General features: G+C 39.8%; 1 protein-coding gene across 1 annotated transcript in view; it reads right to left on the bottom strand.

The window, feature by feature from the left end:
• The window catches only part of Alkal1 (ALK and LTK ligand 1), a 35,718-nt gene that overhangs the window by 3,472 nt on the left and 14,626 nt on the right, over positions 1-17,620 (bottom strand). The window contains exons 2-4 of the mRNA XM_031368790.1: positions 5,613-5,666; positions 2,698-2,778; positions 1,154-1,230 (exon numbers count right to left, since the gene is read on the bottom strand). Coding sequence (XP_031224650.1) covers positions 1,166-1,230; positions 2,698-2,778; positions 5,613-5,666 — 200 coding nt within the window. The 3' untranslated portion in view covers positions 1,154-1,165. The remainder of the gene's footprint in view (positions 1-1,153; positions 1,231-2,697; positions 2,779-5,612; positions 5,667-17,620) is intronic.

Genomic DNA, 17,620 nt, shown 5'->3' with positions numbered 1-17,620 from the left:
CCCCCCCCCCCACCCCCACCGCCAATTGACTTTGTATCACACTGGGAAAGAACAGAGATTATAAACAATCATGTAGCAAAAACATTAGTTTCTCTCAGTGTTTTGTGTAGAGTCTACATTTATAAGCTAGAGTTATAATTTATCAGGGTTGGAGAGATGGCTCAGTGGTTAAGAACACTGGCTGTTATCCCAGAAGACTCAGGTTCAGTTCCCAGCACCTACATGGCAGCAACTGTCTGTAATTATGACTCTTGTTTGTTTTTGAGACGGGCTTTGCTATATTGTCCAGGCTGGACTTGAACTCATTCTTGCCTCTATTTCTCCAGTGCTGGGATTATAGCGTACACTGCCATGACCACCTAATTGTTCTCCTATCTTGCCAATATTTCTATGTTTTTTTTTAATGTGTACTATGTAAATTAAAGTATTAAAGCCTATTATTTTCTTTATTAGGTATTTGATTATTTAATATGAACCTGTTAACAGTTGTTCACCTGTGTATCTATGGAATGCTCCTGTATAATAGTAAAATGAGACTGAAAACTGTTGAAGTCTTTTTGACCACTAAGGTCAGGTATGGGTTTGAGAGAAACTATTTATATTCCCTAACTTAACTGTTTAGATGACATTTTAAATTAATTCAGCAAAATGGCACATTGAGATAAAGTTTGAACTAGAGTAAAAAATCCATTAGTAAGTTCAGCAGCTGTTGTGTTATGCTAAGGTTAGCTCCCCAGCTTCTTGTACTCTTCAAATTTTTCTATTGGCATTTTTTTTTTGATTGAGGTTTTGTTTTTGTTTTTTTGTTTTTTGTTTTTTGTTTTTTGTTGTTGTTGTTGTTGTTGTCTGAGACACCGGCTCATTAATAAAGTAATGCAGGTCACCCTCAGACTCTCCTGACCTAGTCTCCTGAGTGCCAGAATTTTGAATTTGGGATTACAGGCAGCATTCTAGAGACAGACTCATAGGGTTGCTGGTACAACTCAGTGGTAGCGGGAACACTTCCCTCCTGTGTACAGACCCTGTATTTGATCCCCATCACCACAGAGAGGAGAAAGTGAGTGGGAGGAAAGGAAATGAGGAACAGATTAAACTATTAGAATAATAAAAACAAAGAAATAAATGAACAGACAGACGACAGATAAATACTTACAGCACAAGTTCCCTAGGTCTGGGAGCACAGCGGACTCACAGCTAATCTTGTCAGCAATCTAGCACATCTTTTATAATCTACAAAAACCATTTAAATGTAATAATACATATAATTAATTGCTATAGATTCAAAAGAAATAACATTGTCATTGATTCATGCAACAACCATACTTTTAAAAGCACCTAGCATATTAGATGCTTAACAATGGGTTTTGTTATTCATTCCTCTGAAGACATTTGGAAATTTGATGCCTTCACTTTAAAGATGAACACACAGCTTCAAATGTGACTTATCTCTTAGCAGCTAAGAGTTTAACTCCCCAAACTGCCCTTTCATCCAGTGCCTTTGCCTTGAGGTTTTGGCTGGTTAATTGAGTTGTTTTTGTATGTTTGTTTGTTATGTTTTGTTTCATTTCATTTTGTCAACATGATACAAACTAGAGTCAACTGGAAAGAGGAAACTTACTTGAGGAATTCTCTCTGTTAGATTGTCCTGTAGATACATCTATGGGGAGTTTTCTTGGTTAATGGCTGATATGGGAGGGCCCAGACCACTGAAGGTGGTGCCACCCTTGGAAAGGTAGTTCTGGGATATACAAGAAAGCCATGTGGAATAAGCCAGTAAGCAACATGCCTCCATGGCCTATGCTTCAGTTCTGGCTTTGAAGTTCCTACCTTGGCTCCCATCAATGACGGACTGTGATATGAAAGTGTAAGCTGAAATAAATCTTTCTTCCCCAATCACTCTTGGTCAGTGTTCTATCATAGCAACAGAGAAGAGAAGTAGAATAAGAATGGTATGCTTAATTTTTTTTCTAGTCATTAAATGTAAGGGTTTTTTTTTTTTTTGAAAAAATATAAAAATCTAACTCAACATCTTAAGTAAAGTTACATACTCCTCAAGGTCATCTAGCTGACAGAAAACACAATGCTCAAACGTTACTCACTTTAAAAGGAGTTTTTAGATTTAGAAAGGAATTTGAAACAGGTAATTAAGCTAACTATATAGTATCATAACTGGGAGTTTTGAACGATAGCCCTTTAGTTCTAACTTTGGAATTATTAACTCCAGTAACTTAAGTGTTCAAAAGAGCTCATTGCTCAACAGGCTATCATCATTCACAAAAACCCAGCACACACTGTATAAATGACATGATATAAACAGCATTTATTTCAAAATAACTTAGGAAGAGATGTTGACTTACACTTCATAGACAGCTCACTGTTTTTCATTTATATAAAAAAGTACTGTATTTATGCCAAGGAATTTGAATAATGATGGATGGTGCCTGTCCTGACAAACATTCTGGTCTTTAGGAAAATCTGGCTGTTTTTAGATTTGGAAATATTCCCAAGCAGAATATGATCTCTCATTCCTTATAGTTTCAACAGTCCACACAATCTTGAGTACTGAAAGGTTATAAATAGCATCTCATCCAATGTTTAGTCTATTATGTCCCACCCAAAGACTGTTGAAACATGAAATTTTATTCATTTCTTGATAGATAACTTTTTATTTTCCTAAAGTTTGCCTAGGCAACTTACAAGCTGGCATGGAGCAATCCCGGGTATTGTGATAAAGTCGGTGGAAGTGTTTGCTACATTCAGCTGAAAATGTGACAGGCCCTGGAAAACGGGAAAGAACGCTTATTATAAACAGAGTCCTATCTTCCAAACAAATTGCTAGCACTCTATAGATGGAGATCATGTAACTGTAGTTTCCATCCTTCCTGTTCTTTAAAGAACTGGCCTGAGAATTCCTTCCTTCACCCAGACTCTGTGGGAGGCAGTGAACTTTGATCTAAGCTCACTCCACATTCTCAGTATCTCACATCATGGAACCCAGGCTGAAGGAAATTCTGCAAAGAGCCAACCAAGACAGAGTGGCTTTGATTTTTTTTTTTTTTTTACTTAATGGGAAGTAACAGTTCTAGTAATGACATCTATTTTACTTAAAGCAACATGTGCTTATTAGTATAAAGATTATCTCAAAGGGCTTTGAAACTGCACAGAAACGTTTCTCCTTCCACCTTGCCTACAGTCAGCTCCCCAACACTCGGGCCACTTCTTTCTCTTGGGCTGGTTCCACTCCCTGTTAGCAGCTTTTCTTGGCAGGTATCTCATGGCTCTGGTGTTTCTAACCACTTGGGGTCTCCAAGGCAATCCAGATTTCACTTTCACAGCTTCACACAAAGGCCCCTCTGGGCCTCCCTGCCGGGACAACCCTGCCACATACCTAGCCTTAGTCTATGGGGGCCATGCCTGATCAATCCACCGGATCATCTGAGAAGGCTTGCAGTAGAAGTGGAATGTGTTTTAAAGGAGATGAGCATGGTCACGAGGAAGGCACTGAGCCCGGCTACAGTGGGAGAGGCCAAGCAGATGGTGTGGATGCAATGGGGATGGAGGGTCAACTTAGGAAGGACTGCATTTGGCCAGTGGATTGGAAAGGTGTGTGAATAAATCAGATGGCCAACAGCCCTCAGGGACACACTGAAGGATTTAGACTGCATTTCAGCAAGGACAGCATCGAGGTTTTATAAACAGGAGACAGATTGTGCCCTTCCCCCAGCCTTCAGTAGGCTAAACAAACCCCTAATGGTTTTACAACCTAGATGGAGTCTCTGGGCCTCACAGCTTTTGCAATTTCCTAAGGGAGCTTTGAGGAGTTGACCTCCTGCTGAGCTTGCTTTGCCACTCATTCAGCTGAAACAAAGGATGGTGTCTGTGGGCTTTCTTTACATAAACGCAGTGCTGGAAATTAAACTTTGATCTTTGATCAGAAACCTTTCTCTTGGCTTCATCCTTCTCTCGCACCCCATTCCTTTTTCATTTCCAACCTCCCTTTCAGGTAACCCAGTTCATCCATGGCTGCTGGACGGCTACAACAGAAGAACATCTATCACACTCCCCCCTCCTCCCATCTCTCAGGATGCTTCTTTGTTTATTTTTGAACTTGCAGTTTAATTATAACATTTCTCTCTTCACTTTCCTCCTTCCAAACAGTTTCATATACCCTTATCCATTTCTCCTTCAAATGGCCTCATTTTTCATCAATTGCTATTGCGTATATATGTATGTATATATATAGATAGATATAGATATACATATACATATACATATATATATATTCACATGTATATGCATATCCCTAAATATAACTTTTTGAGTCCATATAAGCTACTTATATGATGTTTTCTGAGTTTATTGTTTGTCAACGGACAACCAATTGGTGTGTTATTCCCAGGTGAGGGCTAAGCTATTGTTCCCAACTTTCTTCATTTGCCTGTAGTTCTCTGTGCAGGATTGAAATTTTGTGAGCATTTCCCCCAGGCAGTTTGGTATATTTTTTGGTGTCCTCTTTGTTCAGCTTATAGTTTCATTGGTGCAGCTTCTCATTTCATAAGGAAACACAGTCTCATAGCAAGGTTCTTGATCCTCAAGCTCTTCAATCATTCCACTTCCTTTCTGCAATGTCTTCTTAGGTGGTGAAGTGTTTTGTAGATATAGTCTATGCCACTCATAAGGACAGATACTAGAGTGGCTTATGACACAGTCTGCTCTTCATATTAACTTTGTGAATCATTTTCAAACAATTTATCGTCCAAGTTCTAGAAAAGCATAGGATTATATGCACATACTGCTATCATTTCTCTGCAGCTAATAATCTCAGCTGTCTTTTACTATTTTATATCCCAGGCTTGTAGAAGGAGAAAGACATAGTTTTCCTTATATGTTTTTTCTCCTTAATCAAATCTGAGAGTTGTATCTGTTAGTTATCATATTTAATTTAGTTTTTTTTATCTGAGACAAGGGGTCATATATCCCGATCCTCCTGTCTTCCCAGCTGAAGTACTAAAATTACAGTTCAGTGCAAACACATCCATCTGTTAACTTTCAAGTGATGCTGCTGAGTAACATACAGAGACACCTGCAGACAAGGAAGTGGCAGTTTTAGAGTAGGTGTGGCCTTGCTGAAGGAAGTATGTCTTTATAGGGGCAGGATTTAAGGTCTCCTCTGCTCAAGCTCTACTCAGTGTGTCACACATTCTCCTGCTGCTGCAGCCTGGTATAGAACTCTCAGCTCCTCCAGAATCATGTCTTCCTGTACTCTGCCATGCTTCTCACTGTGATGATAATAATGAACTGACCCTCTCAAACTGTAAGCCAGTCCCAATTAAATATTTTCCTTTATAAGAGTTGCCTTGGTCATGGAGTCTCTTTACAGCAATGAAATCCTAAGTCATATGATTGTTAGTAAATCATCCTTCCTATTTTTCTCTAAAACATCCTTTATATTCTGTTGCTTATTGAGTTCTGGTTCATACAAGTTAATAGCAGTTGATTAAAACACAGCTGAACTACAAGTGTCTTCTCAACATTAATCTCCATAGCTCCATTTTCTAAGCCTGGATTTTATATAAAGTATTTTTTTTGTAACTGATAAAGTATATGCTTACCTGTGAAATGCTTTATGAATTTGTCTTTTAATGTCAAGTCTCTTGGAAATATTTCTGAGAAGAAAAAAAAGGCTTTGTAATTGCTAGGGTAGATTTCCACTATTAAAACATAAATATTAAAACATAAAATAATAATAAAATATATTAATACATAAATATAGCACTAAACAAATAGATACATGTGAAAGACTGAATTTAGAAATTTGGAAAAAGCATGTTAATGGAGATTCATTAATGTATACTGTATAACCTTTACTTAAAGAAGGCATAGGAAGTCTTTGTAACGAGCCAGGAATGTGGATGGGTCAGGAACTTGTTGGTCACAGAGACCCCCTCCAGCTAGGGCCCAGAATAAGGAACAGGATAGCAGTCAGCCATTAAGAAGATAGCATTGCCCAGAATAAGGAACAGGATAGCGGTCAGCCTTAAAGAAGATAGCATTGACCAAACTGCATTCCTCTTGACAATGTTTTACTTATGACCCTGACTCAACCAGGGGTTGGGTCCCTTTGGAATTTTCCACTGTTTTTATGTTATGTTTCCTTGGTAACCCTCTCACCCCCCCCCCTAGTTTGTGATATTTCCCTTTAAATGCCCCTCACTTCTTGTGTTCGGGGTCGAACCCCTCTGGCCTGCCAGGCTACGTGTTCGACCCCAGATCTGGCTTATCCCAAATAAACCTCATGTTATTGCAGCAAGATCGGTCTCTTGTGAGTTATTGGGTGGTCGCATCATCCTGAGGCTTGAGTGAGGGTCTCCCCTGCTCTGGGGTTCTTTCACATGTAGGGGTCATAGTTGATCTCAAATACCTTGCTTTGGTTCTAATGATTTCCCAGGGCTCTAGAACTCTAGCAGAACTTCCTGCTTGCTCTACAACTCCCCAAGGGAACCCTACAGACCACTCACCAATGTAGAGATACAACTGAATGCTGGACTTTCTGGATGCCCAACTCTGTTTCTCAGGCTCAGAGAATAACAGTATTCTTTTAACCATTGCATAGCTCTGTTGTTTTGAATGACAATAGCCCTCAATAAGCCCTCAAGGAGTGGCACTATTCAAAAGTGTGGCCTTGTTGAAGTAAGTGTGGCATTGTTGAAGGAAGTGTGTCACTAGGGCATGGGTTTTAAGGTCTCAGAAGGTCCAAGCCAGGTCCAAGGATTGACTTGCTCTTCCTGCTGCCTGTTGATCTAACTGTAGACTCTCAGCTACCTCTCTAGTACCATGTCTGTCTAGGTGCCACTATGCTTCCCAAGATGACTATAATGAACTAAACCTTTGAACTGTAAGTCACCCCCAGTTAAATGTTTTCCTTCTTAAGAGTTGCTGTGATCACATTATCTCATCACAGGAATAAAAGCCAAACTAAGACAATGGGTTACATCAAGAAGTTATGCTTAACTGCACTTTTTCCTCTCCACTCCACCAGAATTTGCATACTCCATCTCCAAATATTCATCTGGGTTCTTGCATTCCTATTGTCTCCTAACTCTGGGTGGCCCAGATACTTCATAGTTCTATGACTGTGACTAGATAACAGATTCCTAACCTGTCTTGTCCTCCCTATAATTCTTTCTCCAGAACAGCAGCCAGATGAAGGGAAGCTAAGATCTTCTTGAGGTCATTCATAAGATTGACCTGCTTACATAACTTTAGCTTGGAATGAGACTCAACTTAAAGAACAGACTCCACTTCAGACTTCCCTGGTACTCACTAAGACATGCCATCCAAAAATGCAGTTTATAAAATCCACTAGGAGCACACACATTCATGTAATAGAAAAGAAAATAAACTTAATGAATACTTAAGCCTTGGGGTCTGTTTCCAGTTGTATATTTACTTTTTTCTTGCAAAACAAACAACCTTCCCCCAAGATTTGCACTTCTTTATTTTGTGTATGCTGGTATGTGTGACATAGGATGTATATGGTCAGAGGACAAATTACAGAGTTTTGTTCTCTCCTTCTAGCATATGTATCCCAAATATCAAATTCAGATCATCAGGCTTGACAGCAAACACCCTTATTCACTCTGCCCTCTCACTGGCCCTACCAGTTGCACATTTAGACGTATGATATTTTCCTTACATATTGACTTCTTTATAAACCACACATACTATGAATGAGGCATGAAAGGCACATTTGTCACCCCTAGATGAATCAGAGTTCATGGAGACTGAGCAATGTTGATTGAGTCACAGCAGAAGTGATAGTCCTTTATATCCTAGGAGGTGAGGGATGTGTGAGAACCCTTCTTGTAGAAAAGCTACCTTTGCTAGCAGTGTATAAGCTCAGAGCATGAGTGTGAGAATGGGAAGAAGGCAATTGTTCAGGGATCCAAGCTTTGCTTCTACATGACAGTGAACACTGGCATTTTGGACATAATGAAAAACATGTTGTTTGGAGCTAAATGCATAAGGACATTTACTGTGCAAGCATTAAGACCTAAGTTCAAATCTTTAGATCCCAAGTAAAATGCTTATTGTTGATGTTCAAACCTATAACCCCATCACTGAGGGGAATAGACAAGCCATGAGTACTCACTGGCTGGCTGGCCAACCTAATCAAAAAAATCACACTTCTGATTCAAATATGCCATCTTAAGAAGTTGGAGAAGGGACTGAAGGAGCTGAGAGCATTTGCAGCCCCATGGAGGGTGCAACAGTGTCAACAGGCCAGACCCCCAGGAGCTCCTAGGGACTGGACCATCAAAAGAAGAATACACATGGCACTGGCCACACATGTGGCAGAAGATGGCCTTATGGGACATCAGTGGGAGGAGAGGCCCTTAGGGCTGAGGGTGTTCGATGCCTCAGTGTAGGGGAATGCCAGGGCAGGAAGACAGGAGTGTGTGGGTGTGTGGGGGAGCACCCTCATAGAAGCAGGACACCCTTATACATAAAAATGACTAAAAAAATATAGCACTCTTAAAGCTGAGAGAAGGATGGGGTGTTCTGTATGAGGTAGAGAGAGAAATAGAGTGAATATAATCAACATGCATGTGTTTGTATATGAATTTGCCAAAGAAAAACTAAAATGAAAATAAATACTCTCTTAAAACTAATAGAGATCTTAAATTTTCTGATTTTCATAGTATTAGGAACTCTATCTCTGTTAGGATAGTTGTGAGGAGAAAAGGATTTCTCAAATAATTATTGTTGTTTTCAAAAGCTTTTAGAAAACAAGTACAAGCCTAACTATTGTGAACAAAACACTCTGAAATAGTCTAACTGACCTGGAACAAGTTTTATATTATGTAAATGTTTGGAACTGTTAAATGGTAAAACAGTAACAGTGAATATGAAACATTCTATTTAGAGGACCTTTCATTGGAGGAACTTTGTAGATAGGTAGATCTTTACAGAACATAGTAGCCAACTTGACCAATGCTGGTCTCTTTTCCAAAGAATTGTAATAGACTATCATCATAAAATTCAGTTTGTTTAGTAGGCTCAGATTCCCATATGAGTTGAACTGTATATTTTCCCCAAACATGTTCTAGGCCTTTGCATCTGGGAACATGACTCTATTGGGAAATAGGGTAACTCTATATGTAGCTAGTTAAAGTAAGGTCAGAGCATGAAAGAGGGACCCTTGGTTCAGCTTCACAGGACTCTTTACAAGATGATGGTCATATGAAGCTCCAGAGATAGAAGATAGTACCATATCTCTCCCCTCAGGTGGTTATCTATTCATACCAATGTGGACATTGGATTGCATTCTAACACTGTTCTCTTTATTCTCTTGATGACATAAAAGGGATCCAGTTTGGGCCATTTTGTTGTTTGCCATGTTTGACATTGTAAGAGTTTTACCATTTTGTATACTGCTTTCTATTTTCTGGCTCTCCTGTAGTCTCTAGGCTCATCCAGTGTAACTACCTACCCTATTGCTGTCCTAACCCTGGAGTCAGATTTGTTAACAGGAAAGCCTTGGTCCTTTAATTGCAAATGGTACTGAGTGTTGGATGGACCTTACTACTGAGATATGTTGCTTCTATGATTCTCAGCTGATATAAAGAAGCATGTGGTGTTAAGGAGTGACCTGACTATAATATGTTCAGTGTTTAAATTACTTCTACAGTTTTACTGGGGTGGTAGATAGGGTATATTTTTAAGATGTATGGCAATAGGGCATAGACTCACCTTCTGATACTGTAAACACTTTACTTAGTCATGGTGTTTGTTTGTTTATGTGCCTTGTGGCAATAGAAAGGGGATTAAGACAGCACAATGTCCAAGAAACAAAAGTTTGTGTTTATTGGGATGCTGAAGGCCATGCAGGAAGAATGACAATGGGCTTTAGAAGTCATGGAATTCAGCTCACTACTCACTACTCACTACTCACCACCGCCACAATGGACGTATGCGCGACTCTGAGGACCATGTGTCCTGAGGACTTCAGGCTGTTATGGAGTACTGCTCTACTTGCTGCCCTCATAACCCTCTTCATCTATAAATTGTATTGAAACTTTAATGGGACTCCCAGCCCCTCACTGGGCTGTATGTCTGCCACTCACAATAATAAGGATTGATCTCTTTTAGGCATTGCTGCAGGAACAGATTGATGATTCAATCACCACCCTAGAGAAGAACTTAGACAATCTGCCATTTTCTCTCCCTGAGTAAGTCTGTGTTGTCCGGAACTGTCTCATTCTCTTCGCAGGCAGTAGTCTGCCCACTGGCCCAGCACCTCAGGGGAATGATGACCAGAGTCTACAGCCACTGCTGCCATCGCCGCGGAGCCGGTTTCCGCTGACAGAATTGAAGATGCTCCTGCTCCTTCTACCTCTGCAGATAAAATGGAGAGTCTGGATGTGGATAGTGAAGCTAAGAAACTACTGGGATTAGGACAGAAACATCTGGTGATGGGTGACATTCCAGCAGCTGTTAATGCATTCCTGGAAGCAGCTAGTCTTTTAGGTAAGAAGTATGGAGAAACAGCTAATGAGTGTGGAGAAGCCTTCCTTTTTTATGGGAAGTCAGTTCTGGAGTTGGCCAGAATGGAGAATGGAGGGTTGGGAAATGCCTTAGAAGGAGTACATGTAGAAGAGGAAGAAGGAGAAAAAAGAGAAGATGAATCTTTGGTAGAAAATAATGATAATGTAGATGAGGAAGCAAGGGAAGAGTTGAGAGAACAGGTTTATGACGCCATGGGAGAAAAAGAAGCCAAAAAAGCAGAAGGCAAGTCTCTGACAAAGCCTGAAACTGATAAAGAACAGGAAAGTAAAGTGGAAAAGAGTGGAAGAGAAGATATGAATATAAGTGAAAAAAAAAAAAAAAGAAAAACTTAGAGATGTAGATTGTCATCAATGACCACTAACCTTAGAAAATAGTTGGAAAAATAAAATTGTTAGTGAAGTTAGATTGAGATGTTTTTGCTACTGACTTTGATGTAGAAAATCTTGGGGAAGAATCTAAGTTCACAAAGGCACACTCTTATTAGTTAAACTGGGGACCTTTTATGATCAGGGAACAAACTGACTTGACTCTCATTGATGATTGATTTCTTATACCAATTTTTGTCCTTAGCTTCCTGATATAATTTAATAAGAATTGCTGATGAAGCCTTATTTATAATAGCCAGAAGCTGGAAACAACCCAGATGTCCTTCAACAGAGGAATGGATACAGAAAATGTGGTATATTTACACAATGGAGTACTACTCAGCTATTACAAACAATGAATTTATGAAATTTTTAGGAAAATGGATGGATCTGGAGAATATAATCCTGAGTGAGGTAACCCAATCACAAAAGACCACACGTAGTATGCACTCACTGATAAGTGGATATTAGCTCAGAAGATCAGAATACACAAAATACAATCCACAAAACACAAGAAACTCAAAGTGTGGATACTTTGTTCCTTCTTAAAAGGGGGAACAAAATATCCATGGAAGGAGTTGTAGGGACAAACTATGGAGCAGAGACTAAAGGAAGGACAATCTAGAGACTGCCCCACCTGGGAATCCTTCCCATATTCAATCAGCAAACCCAGACACTATTGTGGATACCAGCAAGTGCTGGCTGACAGGAGCCTGATATAACTGTCTCCTGAGAGGCTCGGATAGTGCCCAACTAATATAAAAGTAGAGGCTCACAGCCATTCATTGGACTGAGCACAGGGTCCCCAATGAAGGAGCTAGAGAAAGGACCCAAGGAGCATTATGGTTTGCAGCGCCTTAGGACGAACAACAATATGAACTAACTAGTACCCTCAGAGCTCCCAGGGACTAAACCATCAATCAAGGAGTACACATGGTGGGACTCAAGGCTCCAGCTGCATATGCAGCAGAGGATGGCCTAGTCACTCATTAATGGGAGAAGAGGCCCTTTGTCTTGTGAAGATTCTATGCCCCAGTGTAGGGGAATGCCAGGGCCAGGAAACAGGAGAGGGTGAGTTAGTGAGCAGGGGGAAGGAGGAGGGAACAAGGTTTTTTTTTTTGTTTTTTTTTGTTTTTTTGTTTTTTTTTTTTGAGGGGAAACGGGAAAGGAGATATCATTTGAAATGTAAATAAAGAAAATATCTAACAAAAAAATTTGCTGATTAGTAGATGTGCATTCTGAGGATTTGAAGTAGATATGACCTATTTTTATATAAAAATTTAGATTTTTGATTCATTTAAGATTCTTATAAGATTACTTTTAAAGATAAGTAATAAAATAATAACTTCTTTCTTTGTAACTAGAAATGGCTGCCTGAAGGAACTACCTTGCTTGCTTATACTTTGTTAATTTAAAACAAGTTTGTTTAAGTTACAAATACACATGGGTTTTTAGGAATAATTGGTCTTCTTTACCTGAACTACATAGTGTTATTTCTTGTAAAGGTATTGGGAAGCATACTGATTTTTTCATAGCCATTCACTAGAGGAAAACTAGAATGTAATCACATTGTAATTTTCTAAAATGCTTAAAAGATTTGCTGAGATACATTTGCTATGGAAGAAAAAAATAAAGTGTGAGGTTTGGAACATTGTTCCTTCTGCTTATCAACTATGCATTTGTATGTGTGACAATGTGTTGGAAAGTTGTTCCATCCATCAAATCTGTATGTATATATACATGTAAAGCTTGTCTGGGTGTGTGTTAGAGCTTGCTCTATTGACCAATTGTGTGTATATATGTGAAATGCTTGGAACCTGCTTCCTGGAACTTTGCTCTAACCATTCAATATATGTGCATATGTCTGCCTATAGGTCTGTAGGCATGTATGTATGCATGCATGTATATATGTATATGTGCATGGATGTATGTTTTTGCATCTATGAGGTTATTGGAGTCTTCCTTTTGCTTCATTCACTCAGTGTGTGTGTGTGTGTGTGTGTGTGTGTGTGTGTATGTGTGAATTTTCTATCTTTACTTCTCTTTCTCACCAGCCCCAAGAAGTTAAGATTTCAGAGTTTTCACTGGCCACAGGGAGTGCCACCCAGCAAATTAATCTGTCTTCCCTCAGAGTAATCTCTGATGAGTAATTTCTCTAAATGCTGGCTGCCATTAACAGCAGCCTTTGCCAGTATCTGGAGTAATGATCTCCCCCCCTAAGCTGGCTGCCTCAGTTTACCCACCCCACAGTTGCCAAAGATGGTAATTATCATTGGGGCCAGAAATAAAGAATAGATAATAGCTGTGAAGGTAGGACATAGGTTTCTATGAGAAAATGTTAGGTATAAGGTTTGAAGATACAAAACACATGGTTATGTGAATGTAGAGTAAGGGAAGGAGGAGGAAAGGAAGTGTCCCTTAGAGGCAACAAGTGAAACAAGAAAAGGGAATGTGGTTACACAGTGAGGTTTCTGGGAAACTCCAAAAGAAAGAATGAAACCTTGGATGAGTGAAAGCTTGTCAGAGAAACAAGTAAAATTAGGAATGGACATTAGGGGTTCACGTAATGAAGGTGTGGGGGTCAACAGCATCAATACCTCCTGGAGGGCAAGAGAGATAGGGATCAACTGCCCACTGCCCAACAGGAGTAAAGATGCACAGCTGCTTCCCAGGCTGCACAGGTTAAGTAGGCAAAGACCTTCTCACAGGTAAAAATGGCAAAGATCTTGTCTTAGTCAGGGTTTCTATTCCTGCACAAACATCATGACCAAGAAGCAAGTTGGGGAGGAAAGGGTTTATTGAGCTTACACTTCCACATGGCTGTTGATCACCAGAGGAAGTCAGGACTGGAACTCAAGCAGGTCAGGAAGCAGGAGCTGATGCAGAGACCATGGAGGGATGTTCTTTACTGATTTGCTTCCCCTGGCTTGCTCAGCCTGCTCTCTTATAGAGCCCGAGACCTCCAGCCCAGGGATGGCACCACCCACAAGGGACCCTACCCTCTTGGTCACTAATTGAGAAAATGCCCCACAGCTGGACCTCATGGAGGCACTTCCCCAACTGGAGCTCCCTTCTGTGATAACTCCAGCCTGTGTCAAGTTGACACACAAAACCAGCCAGTACAGATCTCTTTCATATTTTGTCCTATGAGAGGTTTCTTCAGAATGCAATTTCCCTTCCAGTCTAAACCTGTGCCAGGGCAGATCTGAATGTCTGTCCCACTCTCTCAACACTGCACATCTGCAGGTCTCCTAGGAGATCTGCTATAGCCAGGGAAGCAGGTAGGACACCCAGCTAAATAACTACAGCAGCTGAGACCCCCAAGATGCCCAACAGTCATGAGACCCTCCCCTCTGCATGAACACTATTCCCTACTGGTCTACACATGCATGTCTGCTCCTCTCTATCAACACTGCACAATCTGTAGGTCTCCTAGGAGAAATGGGGACCAGCAGGACTCAGGCATGCAAGAACACTGCCAGAATAGTGGCATGGGTTCCTTCAGATCTGGGTCTGTATCCTGAGCAGACCTTGGGTGCAAACTCAGCAGCCAACACCACAACACCCAGAGGAAGCTCCACTCCCAAGCACTCTAACACTCCCAGGACCACAGGATCGCAGAAGCTTGGTCATACCAGAATCTCAGGGTACCAGAGACAGCTTGACTCCCAAGAGGCTGACACACACCCAGGAACTCAGGATCACAGGATCACAGGATCCCAGAATCACAGGATCACAGAGACAGCTTGACTCTGAGGACTTCTGACACAATCAGGATCACAGGAAGGACGAGCTCCACTCAGATATAGCCAGGGCAGTTAGCACTTAGAGATAAACAAATGGTGGGAGGCAGGCATAAGAACATAAGCAACAGAAACCAAGGTTACTTGGCATCATCAGAACCCACTTCTCCCACCATAGCAAGTCCTGGACACATCATTGCACTGGAAAATCAAGATTCAGATCTAAAATTACTTCTCACTGATGATAATAGAGGACTTTAACAAGGACATAAATAACTCCCTTAAAGAAATACAGGAGAACACAGATGAACAGCTAGAAGCCCTTAAAGAGGAAACACAAAAATCCATTAAAGAATTACAGGAAAACACAATCAAACAGGCGAAGAAAACAAACAAAACCATCCTGGATCTTAAAGTAGAACTAGAAACAATAAGGAAATCACAAAGGTAAACAACCCTGGAGTTAGAAAACCTAGGAAAGAGATCAGGAGTCATAGATGCAAACATCACCAACAGAATACAAGAGATATAAAAGAGAATCTCAGGGGCCGAAGATACCATAGAAAACATTGACACAAAAGTCAAAGAAAATGCAATAAAAACCAAAAAGGTCCTAACCCAAAACATCCAGGAAATCCAGGACATAATGGGAAAACCAAACCTAAAGATAATAGGTATAGAAGAGAGTGAAGACTCCCAACTTAAAGGGCCAGTAAATATCTTTAACAAAATTATAGAAGAAAACTTCCCTAACCTAAAGAAAGAGATGCCCATGAACATACAAGAAGCCTATAGAACTCCAAATAGACTGGACCAGAAAAGAAATTTCTCCTGTCACATAATAATAAAAATGTGGGAGCCCTGCTGTGCCCACTGAAACCGAAACCAGAGACTCAACTCGCTGGGGGTTTGGAGCCCATGTTAATGAATCGGGACCAGAAACCAGTTCCCTAGGAAGCCGTGAACCTTTGATCTCTCTATCCTGTCCTGGAATCCTTTGTGTTAGAGTTTTAGCTTTGATCCTGCCGAATGTCTGTTCTCACCTGAATGTAATATGCATGCCTGTGCTTATCTAAGTATATATATTCCGTGTTCACTAAGTAAAGTTACGCCTTGATGAGAACCTTTCTCCTGGCGTCGTGTCTCTTTTCTCTGCCACCCATTGCAGGTTTCCAAATCCTCGGTTCGTGGAACCCCACGCAAGTAGGAGCTGCGGGACGGCATCCTACATAAAAACACCAAATGCACTAAACAAAGAAAGGATTTTAAAATCAGTAAGGGAAAAAGGTCAAGTAACATATAAAGGCAGGTCTATCAGAATAACACCAGACTTCTCATCAAAGACTATGAAAGCTAGAAGATCCTGGGCAGATATCATACAGACCCTAAGAGAACACAAATGCCAGCCCAGGCTACTATACCCAGCAAAACTCTCAATTACCTTAGATGGAAAAAACAAGATATTCCATGACAAAACCAAATTTACAAAATATCTTTCCATAAATCCAGCCCTACAAAGGATAATAGATGGAAAACACCAAGACAAGGAGTGAAACTAAACCATAGAAGAAGCAAGAAAGTAATCTTTCAACAAACCCACACAAACATACATGCCACCTCTAACAATAAAAATAATAGAAAGTGACAATTACTTTTTCTTAATATATTAATTTGAATATTAATATTACCAACATATCCTAGTCAATTGAAATCTAAAAATATGAGTAATTAGAAATTTGTTGGCTGTCATCCAGTGGTCTCTCTAATTTGGTAATTGGAGAAATAGGTCCAATATTGTCCAATCCATATACTTTCTGCTTGTTTGTACATGACAGTGTCTTGCTGTGTACCACACGACGGTCATGAAATTATGCTTCTCCTATCTCAGCCTCTCTATTAGTAAGATTTTTTATTTGATGTTCTTACACTATACTATGGTTTTCAGAATAGCTTATATATTTCAAAATTATTCATACAGCCAAAAGAAACACAGACAATTAACTTGGGAGGTGGCTTGTAAGAGAACAACAAAGAATGAGATTGAATGCTTTACTTGATATTTATAACTATTGTATCAATTTTGAAGAAAAGGAACTTGTAAGTTACTCTTTTTCTGAGATGAATGCTTTTGAAAATCATCACAGCCAATGAACCAGAATCTTACCCTCACCTAATGTCTGTGCCAATGTCCAAACAGAAACATTGTTCATTGAAACAGTTAATGAATGAATTCATGGATAGACCATCTTAATACACACACCAATTCTTAAATGAATGTAACCTATTTTCTGTGGGTGGAGAATGATGACAATCACTCCAATCAAATAGCTTTGACCACAGCAGGAAATCTGTATCCAAGTAATCGTGCCGACAGTTCATTCCTTGGCATAGCAGAACTCTCAACTCTTAGCTTTGCTACTACGCAGGTAAAATCATTTGATGATGTGAGAGGCATTGTAGTACTTATTACAATGCCTTCTTACAATGAACTCCAACGTATAAAAATTGTCCTTATTTTGGGTTTATACAACAGTAAGAGTCAAGATTTTAAAGCTCTACTAAAAACAAAACAAACCAACAAACAAAAAGACTTTATCTATTTATGTTCATTTAATCACACATCCACCATTCTTATGATTGGTATAAAAATATATATTGTGTTGAAATATAATAAAAAAAATAGACATTAAAAATGAAAAGAAAGGGCCAAGTAACATATAAAGGCAGACCTATCAGAATTACACCAGACTTCTCAACAGACTCTAGAAGCTAGAAGATCCAGGACAGAGGTCATGCAGACTCTAAGGGAACACAAATACCAGCTCAGGCTACTATACCCAACAAAACTCTCACTCATTGTAAATGGAGAAACCAAAATATTGCATGACAAAACCAAATTTAAACAATATGTATCTACTAATCCAGCCCTACAGAGGATTCTAG

Source organism: Mastomys coucha, unplaced genomic scaffold (genome assembly GCF_008632895.1).
Source record: "Mastomys coucha isolate ucsf_1 unplaced genomic scaffold, UCSF_Mcou_1 pScaffold14, whole genome shotgun sequence".
Lineage (NCBI taxonomy): Eukaryota > Metazoa > Chordata > Mammalia > Rodentia > Muridae > Mastomys > Mastomys coucha.
This window is presented reverse-complemented; position numbering and strand designations above follow the sequence as displayed.